At 41.6% G+C, this 27866-nt stretch overlaps 1 protein-coding gene across 1 annotated transcript; it reads left to right on the top strand.

Annotated features, from left to right (window-relative positions):
* The first annotated feature begins 30 nt into the window (after positions 1 to 30).
* ttc17 (tetratricopeptide repeat domain 17) lies at positions 31 to 25805 on the top strand. The gene is made up of 25 exons (XM_078264972.1): positions 31 to 247; positions 923 to 1012; positions 1606 to 1775; positions 1936 to 2047; positions 3985 to 4116; positions 4639 to 4748; positions 4866 to 5013; positions 6240 to 6379; positions 7005 to 7165; positions 7642 to 7754; positions 9245 to 9397; positions 10220 to 10335; positions 10570 to 10726; positions 11273 to 11344; positions 12541 to 12765; positions 15214 to 15433; positions 17960 to 18079; positions 19631 to 19926; positions 20066 to 20219; positions 20351 to 20471; positions 21260 to 21419; positions 21992 to 22075; positions 22828 to 22947; positions 23443 to 23586; positions 23781 to 25805. Exons 1-25 carry the CDS (start codon positions 77 to 79, stop codon positions 23910 to 23912), a joined length of 3621 nt encoding a protein of 1206 aa, XP_078121098.1. The 5' UTR covers positions 31 to 76; the 3' UTR covers positions 23913 to 25805.
* Positions 25806 to 27866: the final 2061 nt, after the last annotated feature.

Raw genomic sequence — 27866 nt, 5'->3', positions numbered from 1 at the left:
TGTTTGCCAGGGGCGGACGTGAGCGCCGCCGCTAGGCCGGAGGCCGACCTGCTACAGAGCAAAATGAGACGGAAAAATGGCGGACGTCAGGAAAATCTGTCCTGAGTATTTGCCCTGTCGTGTCAACTATTCGCGAAAAACATCATTTCAGGGAAAGCTTTTCATCCTTCTTTGCATCCTCATAGTGGACTCCGGAGGAGCTACGACCCACTGGGTTGTCACAGAGGATGGAAAAATTCAACAACAAGTATGACAGTTAACGTTTAGCTCATTGACCTGCTATCTAACGTTACGTTAGGTGGCTAGCTAGCTTGTGGAGCTAGCTATATTCGTTAGCATTAACAGTTAACGTTTTTGTTATGTGGTTTGTCAACGTGATTTTCAGTAGTTAATTTGATCTCATCAAGACTCGTTTGCCAGTGTCGGTAACGTTACATACAGCGATAATGTAGCATTCCAAACCTTTTATTTGGCTAAATCGGTTAACTCACAATAACTAACGTTCATTTTACCTCAAACCTGACGTTATCGTTAGGTGTCTGAGGTCAAGATGACCAACATATATTACAGGCCCATGTCAACATCCGCGTTGGAAACCTGCTTATTTATTATGCTAGAGATAACGTTGATGTAGCTTGGTGACATCTACCAGCGAACTGCTACCTTCATTTAGAGTTGTGTTGTATTGTATGTTATGTTAATGTAACATAGATAGATAGATAGATAGATAGATAGATAGATAGATAGCTTTTTCCAACATGACTCAAAAGAACTTGAAACTACTGTCATATCCTTAAATTATTCTTGCATTGCCAGACCTAACTCTACAGCTGGTTAAACCTGTTTCGCACTCACTTGGAGTGACTTTACTCAATCTATGCTAGCTAGTCCTTACCGCGCTGTTTTTGCTTTTTTGCTTAAGGTTGACTCACCTTTGAATCTAAAGCATCCACACGACGTTGTGATCTTCATGAGACAAGAGACTCGTGTTAACTACCTCAAGAAGCTGGAGGTTTGTGGCTTTCACTCTGTCGGTGTCATGTGCAAAGATGTTGTCAAAGGGTTTCCTTCTTTGGGTTCTTTTTTTGGTTATTCTCTAACAACCGCATTTCTTGCCTTCAGATTAGAGCTGGGCAATATATCGATATCGTGATATGAGACTAGATATCATCTTAGATTTTGGATATGGTAATATGGCATAAGTGTTGTTTTTTTCCTGGTTTTAAAGGCTGCATTACAGTCAAGCGATGTCATTTTCTGAACTCACCAGACTGTTGTAACTGTTCTATTATTTGCCTTTACACACTTAGTCATTATATCCACATTACTGATGATTATTTATCAAAAATCTCATTGTGTAAATATTTTGTGAACGCACCAATAGTCAACCCTACAATATCGTTGCGGTATCGAGATAGAGGTATTTGATTTTCTCCATATCGTCCAGCCCTACTTCAGATTAATATGTGCAGAAAAGATGGTAACAGTATCTCAATTCCATTGGGGGGGGGTTGGGGAGCATTATCTTTTATTTGGTCAACTGTCCATTTCTTGTGCTTACTTGTCCTCACTGATTGATTGTTTCTGGATATTGATTTAATTCAGAAGCAGCTTGTGGCACAGAAGATTCACATTGAGGAGAACGAGGACAGAGACACAGGGCTGGAGCAGAGACACTACAAAGAGGATGCGGACTGTGTCATGGCTAAGGTGCCCCTGGGAGACCTGGACCTGTATGACGGTACTTATATTTCCCTGGAAAGCAAAGACATCAGGTACGCGTTCCTCAGTAAATTACGTAATTGCCAAACATTCTTGTTATCTTGACAATGTTTTTGTAAAGTGGTTGAGTCGTCATTTGTGTTTAGCGTCTCTATGATTTGATTATGAAGACGCTGTCGTCATAAAAGAGATTTCTCTGCCCTCCTCCAATAGCCCTGAAGAATATGTGGATTCCCGGTCAGCTCTGCCCCCGGATCTAGAAAAGCCTGACTGTGCCATAGTGTTTGAACTACCTTATAGTATCCATGCTTTTCAACATCTCAGGGTGAGTAGAGGCCAAACTTAGCTTGCTCGGAATGGAAGTAGATGGGAATGACTCATGAGTCACAATGCTGTAATAGGGCTGCACAGTTAATCGCAATTTTATCCAAATCGCAATACGGACTAGCGCAATATCCAAATCGTAGGGGGGTGCAATATTTGGTAAAGGCAAAATATGTGTCAAACCATTCGAAAATAAAGTAGTGTGGGGCTGCAGAGATGTCCCGGCCTACAAATGGTATCCTACAGACTAAAGAAAACAATCTTTGTTTGGTACAGATCCTCGCAACAAAATCACACTTCAATCGTCAATATTTTTCAATGAAAATGAGAATAATGACACAAAAATGATCATTCCCTCCAATATCGTGAATCATATCGCAATCGCAATATCAGTCAAAATAATCGCAATTAGATATTTTCCTGATATCGTGCAGCCCTGTGCTGTAACTATGTGTAAAAGAACTCTCAGTTCTCTGATGTATGTTCCATTGATGTTGTTCAATGGAACATACATGTTCATTAGTTACAGGTGCTTAACATACTTCTTTTTTCAACAGTTGTTCGCCATCAAATGTAAGCATCCTGTTGGCGATGTATTAACCTTTTAGTTTGGCAAAGCTGACAGTTTACAGCAAAGCTCTGCATACATCTTCAGTGGGAAATTATTTAAATAATGTAAGAAGAACATGGACATACAGGAGAGAAAAAATATACAACCAGAAACAGTTTTTCGGGTTGAACGGTGGTCGTCTCGCTCCCCCCTAGCGCCTGTGAGCGGAAAAAACCACCCTTGCAACTTTCGGCCGGCGGGCCGGCGGCCTCGACGTCAGGAAGTATCGCGTGATATCAGGTCTCGCGATGTAACGAATTCCTTCACGGCACTGCACACATACGCCCATCCAGGAACCGGCTAACAAGGTAGCGATGGAGTTTTTCACACTATCGCTGGCAAAAAAGAAACGGAAAGCTAGGAAAGCATTGTCGGAGGAACAGAGAAAGAGGAAGCGGCAGACTGACCTCGCGAGGAGTCAGACACAAGTAAACATAGGAGCTGCCAAATATCTATTCCGAAGCTGTAGGGGGAGCTCTATAGAGAAACATGCGAGCAAAAAGCGAGAAAACTGCGAAGAAACGGGATAACATGCATAACGCTCCTTTTAAATCAGCCATAGGCAGATATGGGATGATTGTCAAAGATTGTCTTGAAGTGTGCATACAGGTGTTTTGATTTGTTGGTAGCGTTTGCAGATTTCTTTTTTTTTTAAGGGGTTAATGAAGCATCAGCTAGTCACTAAAGTAAGTTAAGCATGGACAGAGTTCAAGCACCAAAGATAAGATATAAGATGGCCATTTTCTTTGGCAGTTGCACTTTGCAAATTTATAACGACTGAAGTGTATTGTGTTTCTCAGAAAGGGAAGCCCAGCCGACCTTAGCAAATAAACTGCAGTGGCGAGTATTGTAATTATCTTCAGTAATGAGCTAAAGAGCTTAATGGGAAATGCAATCTAAAGGCCTAGAGTGGAGGTCGCTGCATGTCAATAAATTACATCCCAATTGTCCAGGACTAAAAAGAAGTGCTCAGAGGGAGGCCGTTTTGTTGCAGTTTATCAACAAGGTTATCTGTATGATATTTAAATGCGAGTCTTTCATCGGGACATTTATATTCCGTGACCCTTTTTTAACAATAAAAATGGTCTCTGCGGAGATATGCAAATCAACGTAATCTGTGTCTCTGAATCCTGAGAATAACTTGATTGTGTTTTACGGTTGCATTCAAGTCCAGCAAACCATTTCATAAATGAGGCCCCTTGGGTAAAGATAAAAGGGCAGTGGTGTTTTTTGTGAGCAAGCAACAATAACTAAAGTTGATATGTTGTTACAGTCATGTTGCATGCTAAAATTCCAAGTAAGTGACTCTTCCCTCCTGTCTGTTCCAGGGTGTGCAGGAGAGGGCAAACTTGACCTCCCCACTGCTTTCTAAGGAGGATCCCATTTTTAGTTCGTTGTCTCATAAGCTGGGCCGCAGTGTTGATGAGTTGGGCCATCGCATCCATCAAGGGTTACTGAGGGTAAGGTCTGCCTGTACAACTTTGCGTCACTAAACTATACAAATCTGTTTAAATACCTGTGTTCTGCCCTTTGCATTTATTGGACAAAGCATGGAATGTGCAGAGAAAGAAAACACATTCAATTCGGACAAAGCCTTTTTATAGAAATTGTAAAGCATGGAAAATGCATAATATCTGCTAATTGGGAACATATCCATATTTTTAGGATTTTTGTCATGCGTGTGTCTGTGTACATGTGTACTTATCTGCCTTCCTCTCAGTCAGCACCCGTGTGAAAAAAGAGCTGCGTTGTTCTGAAGCTGGGGTTAATGACTCCCAAGATACTGTAGCAATAGCTAGCATGACAAGCCCAGACGCATTCAGAGTACTAGCAAGTCAGCCCAATTACACGTGGCCAAGATCCATTGTTCAGTGCAGCAAAACTACGTTGGGAAAAACAAAGATTCCATGCCTGGCAGTTAGTCCCTCGAAGTAGTTATGAAAGTGTGTATGTGCACGTCTTTATGATTGTGTGTGTTCCAGAACTCATCGTCCTGGGTGCTGTACAACATGGCATCATTTTACTGGCGAATGAAGAACGAGCCTCAGAGGGCAGTGGACTGTGTCGTGCGTGCTCTGCATTTCTCCCCAAGGTACTGGTCGGGCTGGTCAGAAGGCCACTGCAGTAGCATGCTGTTTATTATTTGAGACTGCTCACAGGTGTTCAAATTCTCATTGTGTGTGTGTGTGTGTGTGTGTTGTACTTGTAGGCAGCACAAGGATGTAGCCCTGGTCAACATGGCCAACATCCTGCACCGTGCCCATTTCTCAGCCGATGCCGCTATTCTTGCCCACGCTGCCCTGGACCTAACGTCCGATCTGTTCACCAGCCACTACACCTTAGGCAACATTTATGCTGTAAGTAAACGGGCAAATCATTCCACTGCATTAGACGCATGGGAATTTAAAACTTAAACCACGTAAGGTTAATTATTTAGTTGGGTTTTTACCTACCGTTTGGTTATTAGGATCAAAGCTATTGCTTCAGCAATTTGTCCATACACTCTCTTGCATAAGCTCAATATTAAGTATGTTTGCACGTGTTTATAAAAGCAGTAAAAAAAAAAAAACTGAAAGTGTATGAAACAAGATAGTTTACAGACTTTTGTAGGTGGGTGGCAGTAGCTCACGGACCGAAGTACAGAGTGTGGATAGCTGGAGAGGTGCCAGTTCACCTCCTGGCCACTGCCAAGGTGCTCTTGAGCAAGGCACCGAACCCCCAACTGCTCGGGGCGCTCCTCAAAGGAGTAGCCACCTCACTCTGACAATGTGTTCAATGTGTGTGCAACTGTACTAACAGAGTGAAAATTGTGAATTTCCCCTCGCGGGATAAATAAAGGCATTTTTCTTCATCTTCTTAGTCTACCATGGAGAACTATTTCAAAGTAAAAAATATCCAACGCATCCAGCATTTAATCCGATATATTGGTAGAGCAACGTGCATTGGACAAATGGAGAAATGCTTTCAATTTACCAGTTTTTTTGTTTGCTGCCCAATGCTAATTTTCAGGTGTTTGGTTAGAAATACATAGCTAATTGAGACTTAGCTATCTAAACTACTGGAGTTTAGTTAGCTGTACTATTACTGTACCGTTGCTACAGTAGCTCACTGGAGAGTGATGTGTACCTAAAGTGGTGGCAAAATATTTTGATAATGATTTTTGCTATCCCACCATCTGTGGTTGAGTTTCAGTGTTCCCATAACACAAACGAGACTGAATTCAGTGGTCTGCAATTTATTTTCTTACTGGTCGATACTATTTTCGGAATGTAAAGATACAGCATATTGCCATTCAAGACCCATAAAAACATGATTTTTTTTTTTTTAAATCACCTGGGTTTTACTAAACTCATATTTACAAAACACTTCTATGTGAGTGCCCAAAGCTTTATACCAGTGTGTGGTACTCTGTACATATGTACAGAGTACCACACACTGGTATAAAGGTATTTAGTCTGTTTAGACTTTTTAATTTTCTTACAGCATGATGTCTACATGAGACAAATCACCGTTTGACCTCTGTCTATATCCATGGTCTGTTTCTCTCCTTTTTTTATTTTTATTTTTATGGCTGTCTGACCAGATGCTTGGGGAATACAACCACTCAGTGCTATGTTACGAGCAGGCACTGCAGGCCCAGCCAGGCTTTGAACAGGCCCTGAGGAGGAAACATGCCGTGCTCTGTCAGCAAAAGCTGGAGCAGCGCCTGGAAGCCCAGCACAGGTATATCATATTTATCGCTCATAACTTTTCTTTACAAATGGGCTTCCGAACTGGTAAGCAATTCAGACTACCTGGGACTGTCCACTATATTTCTGTTTTGAAGGATTGGTTGGTGTAGGATTTCATTAAAATGTCAAAGTATGGGCGCCCGGATAGCTCAGTTGGTCGAGCGGGCGCCCATATATAGAGGTATAACTCCTCGACGCAGCGGGCCCGGGTACGAGTCCGACCTGCGGCCCTTTGCTGCATGTCATTCCCCCCTCTCTCTCCCCTTTCAAGTCTTCAGCTGTCCTGTCAAAAAATAAAGGCCGGAAATGCCCCAAAAAATAATCGTAAAGGCAAAATATCATTCCTTATAGGGGATTTTTAATAACTGTAAAACCAAAACACTGTAGGGAAAATGTCCGGCCCCATGGAGGAGTCTGAAAAGTCCCTGGAGCTGGCAGAGAGTCCGTGTTTTGCTCATAAGTGCAGAGTGGATTGTGTGCAGATACCGAGGCCTTAAAGCCTCCTCTACCTTTCATAGGTCTTGTGGTTGTAGAAGGATCATGTGATGCGCTTTGTTTCCTTGCCGTGCATTTGTGCCTCTCCTGTATTTCGCTTCCTCATTTTACTATATTTTTAGATCTCTGCAGCGGACACTGAATGAACTGAAGGAGTACCAGAAGCAGCATGACCACTACCTTCGCCAGCAGGAGGCACTGGACAAACACAAGCTGCTGCAGGAAGAGCAGATCCTGCGCAACATTATCCATGAGACCCAGATGGCTAAGGAAGCCCAACTTGGTAAGATGCCATGCATATACAACTGAGAACACATAACATTCATGAGGTGTGAAAGGGTGTGTGTTACGTTTTGGATTTTGTATAGGAAAGTATCATTATATTTTTAACTGAAGAAAAGCCAATTGCTTTCACTGGTGAAGAAAAACATGTAGACTTGTTCCGGCTGTGATTTTTTTGAGCATGTTTAATGCCAGATAAATGCAGAAACAGAAGTGAGATGATCAGGCAGGTGCTCTGCAGTAAAATGATAACAATTTTGGAGAAAAGTAAAGCTGCTCTATCGGCTTAACAGAACTGAAGTAGCAATACTGTGGAGTCGAGATAAACGTGATTGTATGGAACTCATAAGAGGCATGTTTGAAAAGATGCGGTGTCCCATTAATCTAGCTTGATATTCATGCATACTGCTACATACACATGCCTTGATTTGGCAGTGTAGCGCAGCACCCGAGTACTATGTGTCATATGTGCTCCAGGGAACCATCAGATGTGTCGGCTGGGTCAGCAGCAGCGCAGCCTCTACTGCCCCTTTGACCTGCCTGTGCGCTATCACCGCGGTGATCTGTTTGAGCATGTCCATTATGTCCAAGTGAGTCTGAGATATTACAATGTATTTGTTTTTCTTTTTCTTTTCTTGACAAAAAAGACGACATACAAAACTCTCGTTGGGGAAAAGAATATACATGCGTATATACAATACAACTGTTGTCCATGTACAAGAAAGAATTACCTAAGGCAAAAGAAACGACAAAGAACAAACCAGAAAGGGGGGAATAATCAAAACAGTAGTTTCCTAGATATGTCGCTACACATTTTTACTTACAATTTTACTTGATCTGAGCTTTTTCATCATTTATAAACCAAACCGAGGAAGGCTTGGAACATCTCCACTTACTGCAATGAATATATTTACCCCTAAGAATAATCCTATTGGGGCGGCCTCTAGCTCACCCAGTAAGAGCGCTCGCCCCATGTTGGCAGAGTCCTGCAGCAGCGCAGGGTTCAAATCCAACCTGCTGCCCTTTGCTGCGTGTCGTTCCCCATCTCTCTCCCCCCTTTCATATCTATTCACAATAAACAAAGGGTGAAGCCCCAAAAAATAATCTTTTAAAAAGAATAATCCTATTGACTAAATCTGATACTGATGAATCTCTATCATCCATATAAAAGAGGCTGTGTGGCAAGGTGAGAGTAGGGATATTATCAGTCTTAAGTGACAGCCAATTACGTAGCTCGGACCAGAAGCTGTCGGACACGGGGCAAAAAAAGAACCTGTGTTCCAGAGTCTCATCAGCCACCTCACAAAATACACAAAGGCCTCCATCAAATTTGAATCTTCTTCTAAGAGAGTCAGCGACCGGATATAATCTCATAAATTATTTTAAAGTGGGTTTCTTTGACTTTTGGGGAAATGGGCCATTTACTGTAATGAACTTTTTCTTTTCTATGGACAATGCAACCATGTTCGGAACCTGTACACACAGTCCTCTGTTATAATCAAAACAATAATTTAGATTTCAAAGCATCACTAATATATATTATAATACATTTATTGTCAAATAAAGTACAATCATTAATAACAACATTTGGTAAGTTTGGTAATGTGCTTTGATTGAACTGTAATAATGGTGTAGGTATTGCTTCACACATCTCGTTGTATTCTCTAGAAGTACATTTTAAATTATATTTGTCTAAGAAAGCTTTATGTTCCAAAAAGTTACCATTATCATCTGTAACGTCATTCACACACGCGACGCCCTTTTCATACCAATCACACTTAAACAATGATTTCCTATTGATTTATAATGACCCTATTGTTCCATGAAGTTATGGGTGAATATCGTTTTCCAATATTGGAGAACTTTTGATCACTTTGGTCATTTTTAGCCCCAATTATTTTCCTGCGTAACGAATTTAAAGGGAGGACACAGAGGCACAAATTCCTTTTCATTATGAAAATAATCTGTCAGTTTCAGTGGATTTTTATAAATGAAAGCAAACAAACAGGGCCACATTACCAGTGGAAAAAACCCCCCAAAAAACTCCCTCAGTTCTTTCTGTTTCTCTCTTTGTTCATAGTTTGGGGAGGAGGTGTCGGTGGCGTCCAGTGTGGCACTCGTGTCCGAGCGCAACTCCAACCAGACGGCAGCCAGCCCCCAGCTTCATCCCTCCGTGTCCGGAGACCACGACCCTGCTGCTGCCCTCTGGAGCAGCCATCAGGATTACACACAGGCGAGAACGGAGAACCGGATTTGATTGTTTTCTCTATCACGCTTTTGAATTAGTTTTTCACAGGTCGGCTCAGTGACCGTGGAGCACACTGTCAAATTAAAACCAAAAGGACGAATGATACCTCTTAGGGCTGTGCAAAAAAGATCGATTCACATTCGTATCACGATTCAAGCTCTAAAGTCGATTCATAGAATTCCAAAAATCGATTCATATTTATTTATTTTTTTTAATTGTATGTCTACTGCAATCACATGGGGAAAGTAATTACATTTACATACTGTGAATCTTTTTTTTTTTTATTATTATGTTTTTGGGCATTTTCAGCCTTTATTTGGATTGGTCAGCAGAAGACATGGAAGGGGGGAGAGAGAGGGGGGGATGACATGCAGCAAGAGGCCGCAGGTCGGAGTCGAACCCGGACCCGCTGCGTCGAGGAGTAAACCTCTATATGTGGGCGCCTGCTCTACCAACTGAGCTAGCCGGGCGCACGTGAATCGTTTTTTTTTTTTTTTAATCAAGAATCATTTTTGAATCGAATCTTGAGCCTAAAAATCGATATTGAATCGTTGCATGTTCTGAATCGTGCACCCCTAATACCTCTGCAATGCTAATGTACAAAAAAAAAAACGTTCAAAGATCACACTGGACCTGCCAAAGTTCTGCTACCATTTATAAAAAAAAAAAAAAAAAAGCTGGATCGTGTTTAGTCTTGCATATGAATGCGAGAACAGTCTACCAATATTTAAGAATAGGTTGCAATAGACCTGAGTTCAACCATGCAGTTGTTTTGCGGAATGAGAGCAAAGTGTGTTTTCGCTTTAGGACATACAGAAGATGTTGTGGCCCCCGAGGACTAACTGCGTCCACGAGTACCCAAGTGTTCCCCCTGCTCACCTGCTGCCAACCTACTACCTTCCACCTGAAACACAGGGCCTCAGGTCAGTACATATTACTGGGTGAGGGGGGGGGTGTGGGTACATAGTAACAGCATAGCTGCATTCCGCTTGAGTTTGAAGTTCCCGCAGACAGAATGATCTTCAAAGCAAAGAATGCTCAAGTGAGAAAAGGGTCAACTCGTGCCTCCAGAGTTGCATATCAAAACTTAAACACCTAAACTTAAAACACATAAAAAATGACTTATGAGTGCAATATGTCTAATTGTGTATATTCAGCCCAGTGGCAACTCTTCTCTATGGGAGCAGCAGTCCTCCTCTGACAGTAGCTCTGCCAAACTGTGGTCCCGTCCCCCAACCATATCCAGCCCTCCTGCCTGCCTCACTAGACTGGCCTCTGGAAGAAAAGATGCTGCCAGATCCCTATGCCTCCCAGGTGTGTGTGTGTGTGTGTGTGTGTGTGTGTGTGTGTGTGTGTGTGTGTAATATATATTTGAATAGGAAAATATTGGAGCATGCATATCATGTGCAGTATGTTTCACAGAATTACTATGCCCTTACTCTAGAGCTGGGTAATATATTGATATCGTGATATGAGACTAGATATCGTCTTTTGGATATCGTAATATCGTAATAAGGCATAAGTGTTGTCTTTTCCTGGTTTTAAAGGCTGCATTACAGTAAAGCGATGTCATTTTCTGAACTTACCAGACTGTTGTAGCTGTTCTATTATTTGCCCTTACCCACTTAGTCATTATATCCACATTTCTGATGATTATTTATCAAAAATCTCATTGTGTGAATATTTTGTGAAAGCACCGATAGTCAACACTACAACATCGTCGCGGTATCGATATCGAGGTATTTTTCTCCATATCGCCCAGCCCTACCTTACTCTGTATGTCTGTGTATGAGTGTTGTCTATGGTATGTGGATCTGTGCAGAAGAATATCCAATCATTATTATCACTGTGTGATTACAGATACTGCAGTTACGTAGTGGCGGATGGACGCTGGAGCAGATTGGCTCCAGAATAGCTCAAGCTATGAAACAAGTAAGAGGGCTCCTAACTCTTCTGCTCTTGTTGCACAATAATATATCTCACTACCTCAATGAAATGAAATGCTTGAAAGTCTTAAATATGTAGAGAGTGGCACATACATTTTTGTTGTTGTAGGGATTACTTGATTACATTTTTTTTTGTTTTTGTTTGGGCCTACTTCCGATTCGGGTTCTTTTAACATTGTGCATCTCCGCTACCAAGTCCGATTATATGCTTCTATTTATCTAAATGTTGATTAAATGTGTATTTGACACATTGAATTAACAACTGAAATGGCTAAACGTTTATTTCAGCTACTTGATCCAATTACTGAAGACCCTGGTACCAAACTATTAAAATCATAAACTTAAATTATAGATATCCTGATAAGGAAAGTTTACTGGGAGAATGTGATTCCTGAAATTGACCTGAAGCGATCCACTAGAGAGAAGATGTGTCACTCTGTTGTTGTTGGACTACAAAAACACTCCGTCCACTTGTAGTTGTGTGACAGAATGATGCGTCTTTTACTTCCATAAAGGATCTTTTGGCAGAGTACGTAAACCTCACATAGGCCAAGTTTTGTATTGGCCTACAATCAACTTGCTCACAGAATGAATGTTAATTAGCGGAAGCTGATATGACCTGCTGCCAGCGCCCGTTTTCATTTTTATATCCTGCGAAAGTGATGTTCAGCTGGCTAAAAATGAGAAGCTGCTTCCCGAAGGTTTGGCACACTGATCTTTGCTAATGAGAAAGGGGCAGGAGAGGTGACAGATTTGTTTCTGCTTAGCAAATCAGTCTGCAATGAAATCATTTTTCACCTTTACACACTCTAATTCGATCTCTCATTCCGAGCACAATGCTCACACTGTAGAGCCTGGCTGAAGGGGAGTCGTAGTGCAACACTAGTAGGCTGAGGTGGACTAAACACAGTGGAGTTCAGTAAAAAAACAAAACGGGATCAGATTTTGATCAGCTATATTTTAGCCGATGCCGCTAGGATCGGCATTGGACATTTCTACTCTCAAGTGAGGCAATGCTCACGCACTCAAACTAGAGTTGTTGTTTAGAGAAAAAGTCTCTATTGAATCAGATTTGAGAATGTGATTGATGAATCACTCTAAATTGCTACCAACTGCAGTAGTCTGAACGCATCTTTAGTCATTCATTTTTTAGATCTAACAGAAGTTTGTTTGTATATATAGGCCACTGTACCCCGCTGGCAGGTCCAGAATGAGGCAGCTCTATTCTGGCGGGCCAAAGGCAATGGCAGCCGTGCCCTGCAGTGCCTGCGCCAAGTTTTGAGCTCAGCCGCGCCTTCCCACCGCCACTTGTCCCTCACCAACGCTGCTAACCTGCTGCTACATCACGGCTTGACCACCCACGCACAAACACTGCTGGAGCAAGCACTGGCTCTCAATGCATCAGAGGTAAAGGCACTTTGGATACATAACCTGCTGGGTTTTACCCTCTTAGAGTTGCACTCATACACTGTTACAATTACTTTACAGACAAATACGAGCAGTTCCTTCAGATAGTCAGTCACATGGCTTCAATGTAGTATACGACTTTAACTGGTATTGGTGTACCGGTGTTGATGAAACATTAATATTACCATTGGAGCGTAAAAAGATTCTTATTCATCAGGTTAGCCAAAAGCAAAATCTGCCATTACACCACATAGTATTAATGACTTAATAGAAGTGGATGAATAATGTCTCTGTCATCTTGTATTTTTGTTTTGTTTTGGTCAATGTATATGTCACCATTATGTGTACCTTTTTAATTTATAGTGAATGAGTGCTGCATGACAGCTGGCAGCCTATGTTAGTCCTATGTCACCTGCCTAGGGACTGCAGATGAGAAGTAGTTATTTCTTTACTAATTCTGGCATATTTACATGGTGTTTTCAGAACAGTGTTCATAAATATGCATGGTCCCTATCAAATAAACCTATGCAGAGCTGATTACATGTTATAGTAGCAATGCATTTATTCTTAGAGATCCACATTAAAGTTGGATCTCATAGGTGGGAGGACAAATCAAACCGGCAAATCAGGCTGAAATGAATACTGCATAAGGAGTAAGAAGGGCAATATTGGCTTGAATCTTAATGAAACAGAATTGTTGGACACTTTCTTTGTTTAGGACTGTAAAAGAGAATGTACATTTATTTTAGCCTTTATATGTTTATAAGTGTCTGGAACAAAGTGTACTTTGTCCAAAATCATTACTAGCAATACAAGTTGACACAAAAGAAATCCTGCCCTGAATACCAGTTGAGCAACGTTTAAATGGCACCTAATGCCAAAACTTTGCTCACTAAGCACATCTGTTAATGGCTACTCACTGTACCTTTTGTCAGTTTTAGGCATCCAGCTGTATATTGTGCCATGTCACAAAGCACTCTTCATCTCAAGGTGGTTCCAGGATCACGAATATGAATTTAGTCCTCTCCAGTGGCCTGCAGATTCTCCACAATTCACCCCAAAGGACTACCTTCGGAAGATTTAAAGCATGAGTGTGTGGCAGAAAAATGTGCAGGATCTGCAAAGATGCTATTGAGTCAGCATGGACTAAAATCGATATAGATTTCCAACTTCTTGTTTAATCAAGCCTTGAGAAAAACTTGTAGACGTAAAAAAAAAAAAAAACGGTGTCTATGCAATGCATGTCGATTAGGGACAGGGGAATACGATTCTTGGACGCATCGCGATTCTCTCTTGAAAGACTATGGCTCGATGCAGCAAAGTCGATAATCGGAAATGTACTGCCGTTGAGCTCTCGTTAAGAGCTGAGCTCTCAGGATGGCTGCTAATAAACCTGAGATTGCAGATCCCACATTCAAGGCAGCAGTGACACACTCGGAACAAACATTTCATTTATCTACGGCATCACCCGACTGTGCAAATTAGCAGAGCAAGACAAAAACAGACGGGAAGGCGAGTCCTCCTCCCCGCAGCGTTTAGGTGGCCTCCCGCTGCAGATTGGGACCGTGCCCAAGTGTTAATCGCTGAGAATTAGAGCACGTGGTCAAAGTGTGCGAGCCCCGCTACAGTGTGCCTTCATACGTGCATAACCCGCCTGCTGTGTTTTAATCAGTCCATTGTGTCTGCCCTGTATAAACGAGCGAAAGCTGCAGATCAGAAAATGGTCAGAATCTTATGATGGAACATTACTGATTAATTATTTTTTTCTGATTGACAAAATGCCAGTATTTGAGTACCTTAACTCTTACATTAAGAATTATGGCCAATCAGCCACCTTTGAATGTTTTCAAATTTTTGTAGATGTAAATGACAATGCATATATATATATATATATATATATACTGTATATATTATATCCCTAATGCAAGTTGTGTCTAACTAAACTAAAAGATAATATAATAATAATAATAATAATAATAATATTCATAATAAGTAAATTGTTTATTTTTTGTTATTACACATACGCTATGTTTTAGCAAGTAGTCACGCAGTGAATAAAACAGTCATCTATAGAACTCAAGATACATCAATAATCATTTTATCATCGCACGCAGCCCCCCCGAATCGCAATTGAACCGCGGGGTGCCTAGCGATTCCCACCGCTGATGTTGATGATATCCCAATCCAGGAGCCGCAGGTGGAATATATGTAAGAACTGAAGCTGGTAAAGCTTAGTAGGGTATGGTGATATATTAATACAGCACACGACTCGCGTCACTCTCGTCAACGTTTTGTTGTCGATGCAGTTTTATGAAAAAGAAATGTCGTCTCTAGCTCTTTCTAGTAGGTACACATATCCGCTAAAGGTGAGTGTTTGTTAGTTTTCACATATGTTACCCATCAGCTAATGTCCCCCCTGTTTTGTTTTGTTTTGCTTCCCTTCCTCAGCCCCACACCCTGCTCAGCCTGGTGAGCGTGCAGCTGGCCCAGGGCAATGTGACGGGTGCTCTGGCCTTGTTCCGCCACATCCTGGCGACGGCCCTTTCCTCCTCCTCTTCCTTCTCATCCTTTGCTGGCTGTGAACAGTGTCGCACCAGCCTACCTCTGCTGCGTTGTCTGCAGTTCTACCCCTTCCTTTACAATCTCTCCCACCGGCAGCCCTGCCCACGTAAGTGAATCAAACGCACAAGTAGACTTGTTTTACTCCCATTTTTTATTTTGCTTACTTTTTTTTCTTTTCTTAGAATTGCACTACTTATAATGGTACCATCCCTGATTTTGTTATAGCAGGCAACTAAACTTAACTGTGATAAAGTTTCCAAACCTAAATGTTAATCTGGGATAACAATTAGGAATTTGGAGACACTGTTAGAAAGCTATACCAAAGTAAAGGGTAGGTTTTAAAGATGTTTCTTGGTTTTGGAACGCCTGACTATTGCATAATTTGACCGCGTTTGGGCCAAAACAAACCGTTGTTAGTAAATCTTGCCATATTTAACAAACATGCAAGGATATAGCAGTGATAATCATTTCCTGAAATGATTTTATTATTTTTTTGTATCTAAGCTGTAGCATAAAGATAGCAGATGGACAGACCAGAGACACTAATCCTTGCTTTAATTTCATGATGGAAAACAACAGATGTATATATTGCGTACACTTAACATATAATTTACCTCATGTTCTGATTGATATGACAACTTGTCAGTTGTCAACCTATTATTTCAGCTCTAAGTTTGTATTTAGTTTCATTTAGTCTGAGACATCACGTTACTGTTGTGATTGCAAACAATCTTTTGTCTAAACCATTACTTTAAAGTTTCTGTACTCAACATTCAGAACATATACATATTTGCTATGTAAAGAAAAAGTAAAGTAATGGTGCCCTGAACAGAGAGACACTCTCTCTCTCTCTCTCTCTCTCTCTCTCTCTCTCTCTCTCTCTCTCTCTCTCTCTCTCTCTCTCTGTCTGTCTGTCTGTGCGTGTGGTGTAATCCGAGTTTCTATGTTGTTGTTTTTTTTTTGATAGCCGGTCCGGCCGCACGTGCATGTGGCCGTGACAAAACGCCGGTATTTCAAGAATTGGGAAACAGTTTTTGAGAGAACATGTGGGGTCAATCCAAGACAACTTCTTTTTCCAGTACAGCCCCTTTTTTTAAGGCTTACAAAAGCAAAATGCTAATATAATATTTTGTTGCTAAATTGTCCAGCTCTACCAGCCACCTGTGTTGAGGTGGAAATTACTGCACGTCTGTCCCTGTTGTTGTCCCTTGAAGCCGGAAGAGTAGCTGTGACAAAAAACAAAAACAAAAAACAAGTAGTATGTCGTGCTTCTGGTGTGAGACTTTTTCATTCATATCAGTGGGAGTTAAGAGAAAAGTGCTTTGAAGTGGAGAAATTTTGCCACTCAATAATTTAGACTGCAGAAAATAGCTGATGCCAAATTTAGAAGGGTCTATATTTTACTCTTCAAAGCTAAATATTGTACTCTTAAAGTATGCTGAGTACACGAGGTCACACAAGCACTTATAAAGCACACACCCACCTCAAGTTAGGGCAAAATATACAAAAACAAATACACAAACCTTTCCCATGTTAATTTTTTAACTCCAGTTCCTCCCACATGTTTGATCCTGTTAGGGGTATTGCTACAGTAAAATAAATGGTCGTTATTTAGGCGCTCTGTCTTTTTAACGGTTGTGGAAAAACATCATATCACACATAGTCTTGTTAAGTAACCCGAAAAAACATACCAGCGCAACAAAGAGCCATACAGGGCTGTTACAACAGCAGCGTTATTGCAATACTACGTCGTTTGGAGGTATAATCCATGGCATAGCATGTTCCCATCATTACTATCTTCTTACTATTGCTTGTAAAAGCTGCGTCCAGCCTGCAACAGTCCTACTAGGTTAAATGTTGTAACAAATGAAAATAAAGAAAATACTTGGCTGTTGCAAACTAGCCATCCATGGTGTCTCTTGCACCTATACAGCTGTTTTCATGGCTCTCCTATGGCTCCTATAAGATTGTGACATCCGGTAATGAAGTGCACAGATCTAATGTCTTCCTGGCAGTAGCCGGAGTTTCCAAGTTGGAAAAAAAAAAAAAACCCTGAGCTTTTCTAGAGTAAATTGAGACAGTGAATGGAGTCAGCAGAGTGTATAGAGAGAGGCTCTGAAGGGACTGATTTGTTTGTTCCAAATAAACAAACACAGTTGCTGTGGTTTGAAATATAAAATGCATCATTTTCTGTCCTGGAGAGAATTGTTCCCAAGGAAGATCTAGTGCAGAAGCTTTTCATGGTCTGTCTTTGGTTTGAACCAATATATTGGCCAGTGACGTAGTAGAGTAATAACAACAACCATATTTATAGAAAAAAAGTTGAACTCAAGGTAAATATCCAAACTGTCCTATCCTTAGTAACTTGCCTGTAATAACATTATGATCACATCATTTCCCATATAAGAGTGGGCTAATTGTTCAAGTCTCAGAATATTGATTTGATTTACAGATGCACTTAATGTGCACTAAGTCACTGTTTGAGAATACATTTCAATCAGTCTTTTTTTTTTTTTTAATACATTTGATTACAAATACATTTGACTTGCTGCCAGCGAATAGAATTCCTGCTGCAGGTCGACTATCACGGTGAGGTTTGGATAATAAGTGTGCCTAAACTTGTGTTATCCAGAGGGTGCTGCCTGCGTGGCTGAGAAGGACCTTGGTATACAGCTGGAGGAATGGGAGGGCATCGAAGAGAAGCAGGATGTGCCAGCCATTTCTGCCATGGAGGACTCCTTGCTGTTTGAGAGTAAGACTATGAGTGGCAATATGACACAGTCAACAAATGTATACTGCATCCTAGAGGCTGCACGATTATGGCCAAAATGATAATAGCGATTATTTTTGATCAATATATTGATCGCGATTAATTATCACGATTATTTGTTGATTTTAACCAAAACAAATTGTATTGTCACATAGGCTAATTATAACTGCTTTCACATCCATACTGTGCTACATTCCTCCTTTTGTTGAAGGATACATTGAAGGAGCCGTTTCAGCTGTTGTGCGACCGCTTTCCAAACATGCGCGTTTGCCGTGAAAAGATACAGGCAACGCAATTTTCTGTTCACGTTAACGGCGCATGTTAAAATCTGGTGCCAATAGGGCACCGGTGCCCGGTATCTACTGGACGAAATAGCAACGCGGATTACGGTGCCACTTAAATGTCTGCGTTGAGCTCTGATGCCCCAAAGGAGACGTTGGAGGCAACAGAAACATCGCTGCTCGTCACGCTAGTAAACACCAACAACACGTTACACAGCAGCTAACGGTAGCCTACCGTTAGCTACAGTAGTAACTGGATTAAACACGGCTAAAATGCTGACAGCTAAACGGTGTAGTGTGACTGTATTTCACCGTAGAGGATTCCAACAGCGGGACGTACAACAGTCTGCCGCTAAAGCTATGAGCTAAAAGAGTCAAACTAGCACTGGTCACTGCTGTTGTCTGAAAAACAACACAGACGGGACAAATGTTGCGTTTACTGGTAAACTGGTAAACCTCGTGACGACTTATGACCGACTGCTATCTGTTGTGGAATTTTCCTCACGTTACTCTGTCCTCTGTGACTGTCTACATCTAAACTAAGCTGCGCGGTGCAGGGAACCACTCTGATTGGCTCATGGAGGCACGTGATCAGAGAGTGGTTTACGGAGCTTTGGGGAAAAAACTAAACACTTCGATACAGAGCGTTCTATGAACGGAATAAAGCGTTTTAAATATCGCTCGATCACGTGAATTTGATCGTGGGAAGCCAAAATCGTGATCGTGATTAACATTCGATTAATTGTGCAGCCCTACTGCATCCAACATGAACATTAGAGGGTGACACAGGAATCAGTTGTCTCCCCCATCCCATCCCGAGCCCCCGGAAGTACTCTCGTCATATCCCGATCACGTTTCTATGCTCTATTCCGTCCCTATCACGTTACCAACGGTGAAAATTGTCACCCTCTAGTGAACATACAAGATTTTAAAGTAACAGCCGTATTTGCTACTTTATACTGCACAATACATTTCAATGATTGCAAGCATGAGCACTGTTTGATATACAGCATGGGCATCTGTGGGCCCTGGAGTTGAATGTACTTTAATGGTATAATTGTCTTGAGTTAACGAACAAAATGTCATTGAGGATTCAAGTCAGTTGGCTTAACGTGATGCCCTGAAAAAAATAATCCGACTCTAAATAGTGTTTTTGTCTAAATAGTTGTGCTCCTATAGCTCCACCCCACTTGTATCTATTCTCTAATTTCTCCTGTGTTTATACCTGTTAACCCCCCCCTTCCCACTCCAGAGGTTATCTTGGACAGCAACGGGTCAGGTGAGGCAGCTGGACAGCAGCGGGCCTCTCCCTCTGCCTCAGGAACAGCTAAGATGGCCACCCCCTTTGGTGGCGGAGGAGTGGAAGGGGAAGAGGAGTGGCAGCTGAAAGAGGACCTGATGGGAGCCTTCGAGGGAGCACTGGATGTCGGAGGCAAACGAGGGGACCTGCGAGGTATCCGGGTGCTAAAGAATGACCGTGTCATGGGTGCCCGTGCCGGTGGTGGGCCCTGCTTCGGAAACTGTGAGGATGACGAGGGAGCTGAGTGGGTAAGTGTACATGCCCCATCCTTTTCACGACATAAAATTATGTTTGAGTTCTAATCGCCAAAGTATGTGTGATTTTTCGGAACTGATGTGACTGAAGTGTGTGTAGCCGAACTGAATTGGAGCGCCTTTTGTACATCAGATCACCTTCCAGGTGAAGCGGGTCAGGAAGGCTAAGGTGGATGGCATGGAGAGTGTTGCCAGCTCTGATGATGGCCAGAATGGGGAGTCACTGCCTGGAGGACACTCTGTCTTGGAGATAAGTGGGCCAACTATCCCATCGCCTGGCCCTTCAGGTACCACATACACCTGCATTTTCTTTATACATTTTTTACAACCGCATGACCACAGAAAAAGCACTGCTGTGCTGGACCTCACCCAACTGAGAGAGATGTCTTTTTGTGTTTTGTGGTGTGTTTTTGGGCAGGCCGCTGGAGGGACTATACAAGTCTTGGCTGGCCAGGGCCAGAGGAGTGCCAGCGGACACGAAGGGTAGACCTTACCACTGTAGCTAGCACCTGGTTGGCTGTTTCTGCCAAGAACATTGAGTAAGATCATGGTCACGTTTTCATCTTATTTTGTATTATAAGTAGGGCTGTCAAAATAACGCGTTAAAAAAATTAACGCAGATTAATCCATTCCATATTGATGTTTGCATACAGACGAAAATCTGGTGCCACTGATATGTCTGCGCTTCTCTCTGCTGCTCTGAAACAGACGTTACAGGAAACAACAAACACAAACACCGCTGCATGTGACGCTAGTTAACACTATACTCAACAGCAGCTAACGTTTGGCCTTAGCAATAAACAAGCCGTTCTTTAATGTCACCGACTGTTGTTTAGTACCCTTTTTCTTTTCTTTTTTTACTTTCTTAAAAAGTATCGGTACCGTTAATTATGTATGCGATTAATTTCGATTAATTAATCACAGAGTATGTAATTAATTAGATTACATTTTTTAATCGATTGACAGCCCTAATTATAAGTAATAGATAGATAGATAGATATATATCTGGGAATTTAGTTAGCACTTAAAAATTGACCATCTACACACTGTGTTTTCACACTTTTCACTCTTTTGCTCACGGAACAACGAACAATAATACCTACAAAGCTTTCAAGATACCTTAGAAATGTGTGGAGTAATTTAGCATAGTAATTTAAAACCTTTTAAGGGTTAAGAAATAGGAAACGGAGACAGGAAAACAAAGGAAAAAAGAAAACATTGCTGCCTCATTGATGTTCTTGCATCACAGCATATCAACAACCAACATTCAGTAAATCCAGTTTTTAGTCTTGTGTTTGATTTTGATTTCTTCCTTTTTTGTTTTTAGCATTACAGAGCACATAGACTTTGCCACTCCACTTCAGGAGCCAGCTGCTGAACCTTTATGCAACGCCAACCTAGCTGCCAGTATGCACACCCTCGACCACCTGGCCGGGGTGGCCAATCGTGCCGCCATCCACTACACTGGAGAGAGCCAACTGCGCGAGGTATGCTGAGGCCGAAGCTGAAGATTACAAGAATCAACATGCATACTCTTCCCTTTCTGTGCCTTAACAGTATGGAGTTGCACTGTTACCAGAATCCAAATAACTTGTGCTGGGTACCACAAAATATAGTATAGTATATTATAGTATAGCATACAGAAGTTAACATCTGAAATAGCCTTGGTTAAAGGAGAATTCTGGTCGATTTCAACACGTAGCTATGTTGTTTGTTGTCACGTAGTGCTGTCAGTAGCAAGGAAAAACGAAAATAATCGGTGTTGCCTACAACGAGTTATGCTACTGCTAGCTTTCGCACCCAGGCGGCTGAAACGGGGCAGGTTTTAAACGTGCTTTTAGCCTCTAAACATGTTTGAGATGTCATTACCAGTGCCTCGCCATGATCGTGCCTGAAACTGATTCCTTCCTCAAGTCCAGTCCTAATGTATTGAAACTCTCAAGTGGAACATTATTCTCATACTGTGTAGAAAAACAGTCAGGCTACTATTAAATAATCAGAACAGCCCCACTCGTTAGTTAATAGTCTCACAAGTGTCTCTTGTTATCCTTACCCCAAGGTCCTGCAGAATCTCGGTAAAGATAAGTTCTCCCCTCAGTCCTTTGAGCAGGTGGGAACGCGCATCGCTAAAGTACTGGAGAAGGTAAGGGCTCTCACATCTCTGAGTTAGAGAAAAACGTTTGTGTTGAAATAATTATGTTTTGTATCATCTTGACCATCACCCAAATGTAACGGCAAAGATAGAGGGCAGCTTTATTTTTTCCTGCGTTTGTGGTTCCTTCCTACTGTACTCGGCACACTGCTACAGTTTACTACTATTAAAATACTAATGTTTATGTGAATATGGACGGATCAAATGGCACACATTGTGTGCTGTGTAACAACAAATACGGTTGCATAAACACTTGCTCATTAGCGAACTTTTGATAGCTCTGCTGCCACTATTTAGAATACCCTCAGTGCTCCGGAACGGAACGGAACTGACTAGCGGAAGCACTCCGTTGTGAAAGTGTATGTGCCAAAGCTCATATGATTCTTTTAGCTCAATTTGACAAACTTTTTTCAGATTTTCTGATTGAAGACTGGGTTTTTCTCACTGAGGAAACGTGAAATGCCAACAAGTAGACTAAAGTAGAAGAAGAAATATATAAACATAAAGATGCAATTAGCACATTATTTGTGCTCTAGCTGGAAATCGTAGTAATGTGAAAGACGTTACTGGGGCAATTGCAGGAGGAAAGCTAATATTAGCAAGGATTTGAAGCAAGTGTCATTGCTGTTTGTAATTTATCAGTAACACCTAGCCATTGTGACACCCTACTACTACTACACACAACCAAATAACTGTAGATGTAAATTGAACATGTATCTCCCCTCCCTGATCCATGACTGCAGAATCAGACATCATGGGTATTATCCAGCATGGCCGCTCTGTACTGGAGGGTGAAAGGTCAAGGCAAGAGAGCCATCGACTGCCTGCGACAGGCCCTCAACTACGCCCCCCATCACATGAAGGCAAGTTAAAGATCAGCTGCTCCCAACACCAACCCACCGGGTACTTCTACCGAACAAAGGGGTTGTTTGAACCCTTGTGTTGTCTTCGCGTAGACCATGAACTTGTCGTCCTTCTGGGTCAGAATAGCAAATGAACTTTTGTTGGCGCTTTTGACATATATATGCATATATATATATATATATATATATATATATATATATATATATATATATATATAATTTTTTTATTTTTTTTATTTTTTTTCAATAAAAATGAGAATAATGATACAAAAATGATCATTCCCTCCAATATTGTGACTCATATTGCAATATCAGTCAAAATAATCGCAATTAGATATTTTCATAATAACGTGCAGCCCTACATCCATGCATCCATATTTGATATGTAACGTTGGGTCAAATTTGACCCGAGGACAACACAAGGGTTAAACAGGAAAATAATTTGTTCTTTTTTTTCTTCCTTTTTTTCCCCCTCCCTCCTGAATTGTGAACCAGGACGTGCCCCTTATCAGCCTGGCCAACATCTTCCAGAACGCTCGGCTATGGGAGGACGCTCTCACAGTCGCCCGTATGGCGGTAGAAATTGCCCCACACTTTGTCGTGAACCACTTTACCCTCGCCAACGTCTATATAGCAATGGTAATGGCTACAGTCACACTTTCTGTCACTGTTCATCGTGTTGCTCATTATTTGTTTGCTTGTACCGACATGACCCCACTGCTCAGCTTGTCAAGTTCAACCTGAAAGCAACCGGAATGTCGAGGCATTTATCAAGCAGCGACGCAAGTCATGTGTCCTCATGGTGACGTGGTTGTTGTGTTTCTCGGCGACAGGAGGAGTTTGAGAAAGCCATGCGCTGGTACGAGTCTACGTTGAAGCTGCAGCCAGAGTTCGCCCCTGCCAAAGATCGGCTAAGAACCATTCAGTGCTACCTGCTCACCAAGAGGGAGCGCCGTCAGCCCTGAACCACTCGACCAGTTTGATGACAAGGAGTACTCCACAATCATGCACACACTAGATAACCAACACACACACACACACACACACACACACACACACACACACACACACACACACACACACTCATCTGAAGACCACAGATAAGTAGCACAAAATAAAAGTGTAAGAAACGTTTACGTGGTTAAAGGTGAGGTGTCAAGATTCATTTCCCGTAGAATCTGGGCTCTAACTCTCCGGAAAATTAGGTTCGAAACGTCACAGAAGTACAACTGTAGAGAATTTTGCCCCCCCACTACTTACAGTATGTCAAATGCAGGACCTCTTGTTATCAAACAATCAAGAAGTTGGGATTGTCAGACTTTTTTTTTGCAATCCCAGTGAATTCTTCGGCGATATTTCAACCGCTGCTAATTGGAAGAAAACTCCCACTGTCCGGTCCCTCCAGGATTTCGCGATGTCGCGGCCGTGCCAATTCACGCAAATTCAACCAATCACCGCGAATTTGACCAATCACCGCAACTTTTCCGCACATTTGTCCAATAACCTGAAGTTTCCCGCGCCTTCAACCAATCACAGCAGTCCCACGTGCACTCTGAGAGCCAATGAGCAAGCGGGAGTGAGAACGGGGTTGCTCATTTCCTTTTGTTTTTGATATGAAGACGAGACGTGTGTGTGACTCATTTACCAACAAAACGTACAGCGAAAGACCGCGCAAAACATTTCAGACCGTCCGATACATTTTAACATCAACGTAGACTTTGACGATTTAAAAGTCGCTGAAGTTGCTGCCGTTTCCATCCTGGCTGTCGGCTCTCTGCAGCGGGCGGGGCTACTGCTTTGTACCCCCCGCGACTGACGCTTGCACACACACACACACACACACGACACACACCCGGTGGATGCAGGAGAAAAAGGAAATGAGACGACACGATTACCTAAATTGAGGACAGCTACGCTCGTTATTGTAAGTGCAATGATAAGTTAAAGTCAGTACTTTATCAAACCGTATGAATGTGTGTCCCAGGCCAGGTTAGGATAGGAAACTAACTAACAATGTAAAGATCAACAAGCTACTGACAAATTTGATTCATTCAAAATTCATTTTTTGTCTTAAATCCACCAGCCATTTTCATATTATACCAACATTTGCAGCATCCTGAGCCTTTTTGGTAAGGTTACTAGGAAAACTCAGCCCAGGATTTTCCCTTTTTATTTTGAAAGAACTATAAAAAAAAAAAAAAACTTTCTCTGTCTCCCACAACATTGCAACAAATAGACAAAGACATCTCAACTTTTATCGCAATTTTTTTTTTACAAAAGCTCCCGCGAAATCAGGCATTTTGGGCCGCAACAATCTATAAAAAAGACCGCGAAATCCTGGAGGGACTGATTGTCATTCGTTAAGACATTTTAGCATTTTGGTATGAGGAGGTGGCATCTAGGAGGTTCTCCAGGATAATGACATACTCCATACAGCCTGGAGATGGCGCCATGTTTTAATGTAACCTGATTGGACATTTTAAACGAAAAGGAACGTTATACAGTCTTTTGCTGAGATGGTCAGGAATGTGCCTCTCGACTCAGAGGTTAAAGGAGTTTGAATTGAACGTTATATGCCCTCAATATTTCTGCTTCATAAAATGGATGGGAATTCTCAGTTTTTGCACTTTTTTTCTTTATCATTCCTATTTATCTGGGACCTTCAAACGTTGATTTTGCTCCAAGGTAATTTAAATACAAAAGAGAGAAACTGAAATACGCTATAACATTTGCTTCTTAACTTATGGAAATCATAAGGCAGAAAAGGATTTGCCATTGACCATCTATAAAAAAAAATTAAAAAAAAGTGGAATCTGTATTTAATGTACAGTATTAAAGGCAGTGTGTGGATTTCATTAGTTCATTTCTCTGCGTCAATTCTTTGTCTCCTATGTGAAATAAAAAGTGTTTGGACTTGTTGAAGCTTAAAGCATAGAAGTTGTAGCATTTTAGCAGTAATACTTTAAAGCCACACTAAATAAATCCTTGAATGAGAACTGCTGTCATAAACATGACTGGAACCTTCCCCTAGTTAACATTTTAAAACTGGCCTAATGGTGACAATGTCAACCTTGTTTAGGCACACTTCTATCAACTCCTACAATCTCTCCCTTTCTGTAGGATTGCCCAAAATGCATTGTATATGGGGTTAAATATCAGCCACAAGTCATCAGCTCTGTAATGACTGATACGTGATTCAAACATCCAAAACTGTAGCTCAGTCATAACACCCAAACATTCAGCTTAAACTGTTTTAATCGAAAGGAGAGTATATGGTTTACACTCTTATAATGGTTTTCATGATAACCTGACATAGACCTGTATTCTTAGTTACGTTCTAATCATTTACTGTAAAATACAGCAACATTCGGTCACATTCGGGCTGTGCATTGAAATTCATCTTATCTTGAACATAGCTGATCAGATGAATGAGTTGCAGATTTCAGATTCACACTACTCTGGCCTTTTATAGATCAATTCGGAGATTGATGAGCATCTTCAGGCCAGTCTTACTTATGTTATTTTAAACGATACCGCACTCAAAATAACGCAATATTTTTTTTTTTTGTGAATAGATTTTCTACCTTGCACCAGTCACCAACTACTATACACTATTGTAACAACCTTCAGCCAGTTGATACAAGCTTTGGATCCTATATTGCACAGAATGTGATGCATATTGTATTAATAGACACAACAATCTGTTAATTGACAACAACAAAAAAGTATATAGTACTGTGCAAAAGTCTTAGGCAGGTGTGAGAAAATGCTGTAAACTAAGAATGCTTTCAAAAATATAAATAATGATTGTTTATTTTTATCAATTTACAAAATGCAAAGTGAGCGAACAAAAGAAAAATCCAAATCAATATTTGGTGTTACTACCCTTTGCCTTCAAACCAGCATCAATTCTTATAGGTACATGCAAAAAGTCAGGGATTTTGTAGGATTGTAGTCAGGTGTATGATCAACCAATTATACTATATAGGTAGTTATGCTGCATCAGCAAGGTCTCTCCCAGACTAATATTTCAAAGCAGACTGGTGTTTCAAGATGTGCTGTTCAAGCTCTTTTGAAAAAGCACAAAGAAACGGGCAACGTTGAGGATCGTAGACGCAGTGGTCGGCCAAGGAAACTTAGTGCAGCAGATGAAAATCTCATCAAGTTTATTTCCCTTTGAAATCGGAAGATGTCCAGCAGTGCCATCAGCTCAGAACTGGCAGAAACCAGTGGGACCCAGGTACACCCATCTACTGTCTGGAGAAGTCTGGCCAGAAGTGGTCTTCATGGAAGAGTTGCAGCCAAAAAGCCATACCGCCGACATAGAAACGAGGCCAAGCAACTCAACTATGCACGAAAACATAGGGACTGGGGTGCAGAAAAATGGCAGCAGGTGCTCTGGACTGATGAGTCAAATGAAATTGAAATATTTGGCTGTAGCCGAAGGCAGGTTGTTCACCGAAGGGCTGTAGAGCGGTACAATAATGAGTGTCTGCAGGCAACAGTGAAGCATGGTGGAGGTTCCTTGCAAGTTTGGGGCTGCATTTCTGCAAATGGAGTTGGAGATTTGGTCAGGATTAATGGTGTCCTCAATGCTGAGAAATACAGGCAGATAGCATCAGGGAGGCGTATGATTGGCCCCAAATTTATTACAGCATTACAACGACCCCGAGGTCATTAAAAACTGTCTTTAGCGTAAAGAAGACCTGGAAATGATGGCATGGCCCCCACAGAGCCCTGATCTCAGCATCATGGAGTCTGTCTGGGATAACATGAAGAGGCAGAAGGCTTTGAGGAAGCCTACATCCACAGAAGATCTGTGGTTAGTTCAATAACCTACCCGCCGAGTTCCTTCAAAAACTTTGTGCAAGTGCACCTAGAAGAATTTATGCTGTCTTGAAGGCAAAGGGTGGTCACAC

Source organism: Sander vitreus, chromosome 1 (assembly GCF_031162955.1).
Source record: "Sander vitreus isolate 19-12246 chromosome 1, sanVit1, whole genome shotgun sequence".
Taxonomy (NCBI): domain Eukaryota; kingdom Metazoa; phylum Chordata; class Actinopteri; order Perciformes; family Percidae; genus Sander; species Sander vitreus.
This window is presented reverse-complemented; position numbering and strand designations above follow the sequence as displayed.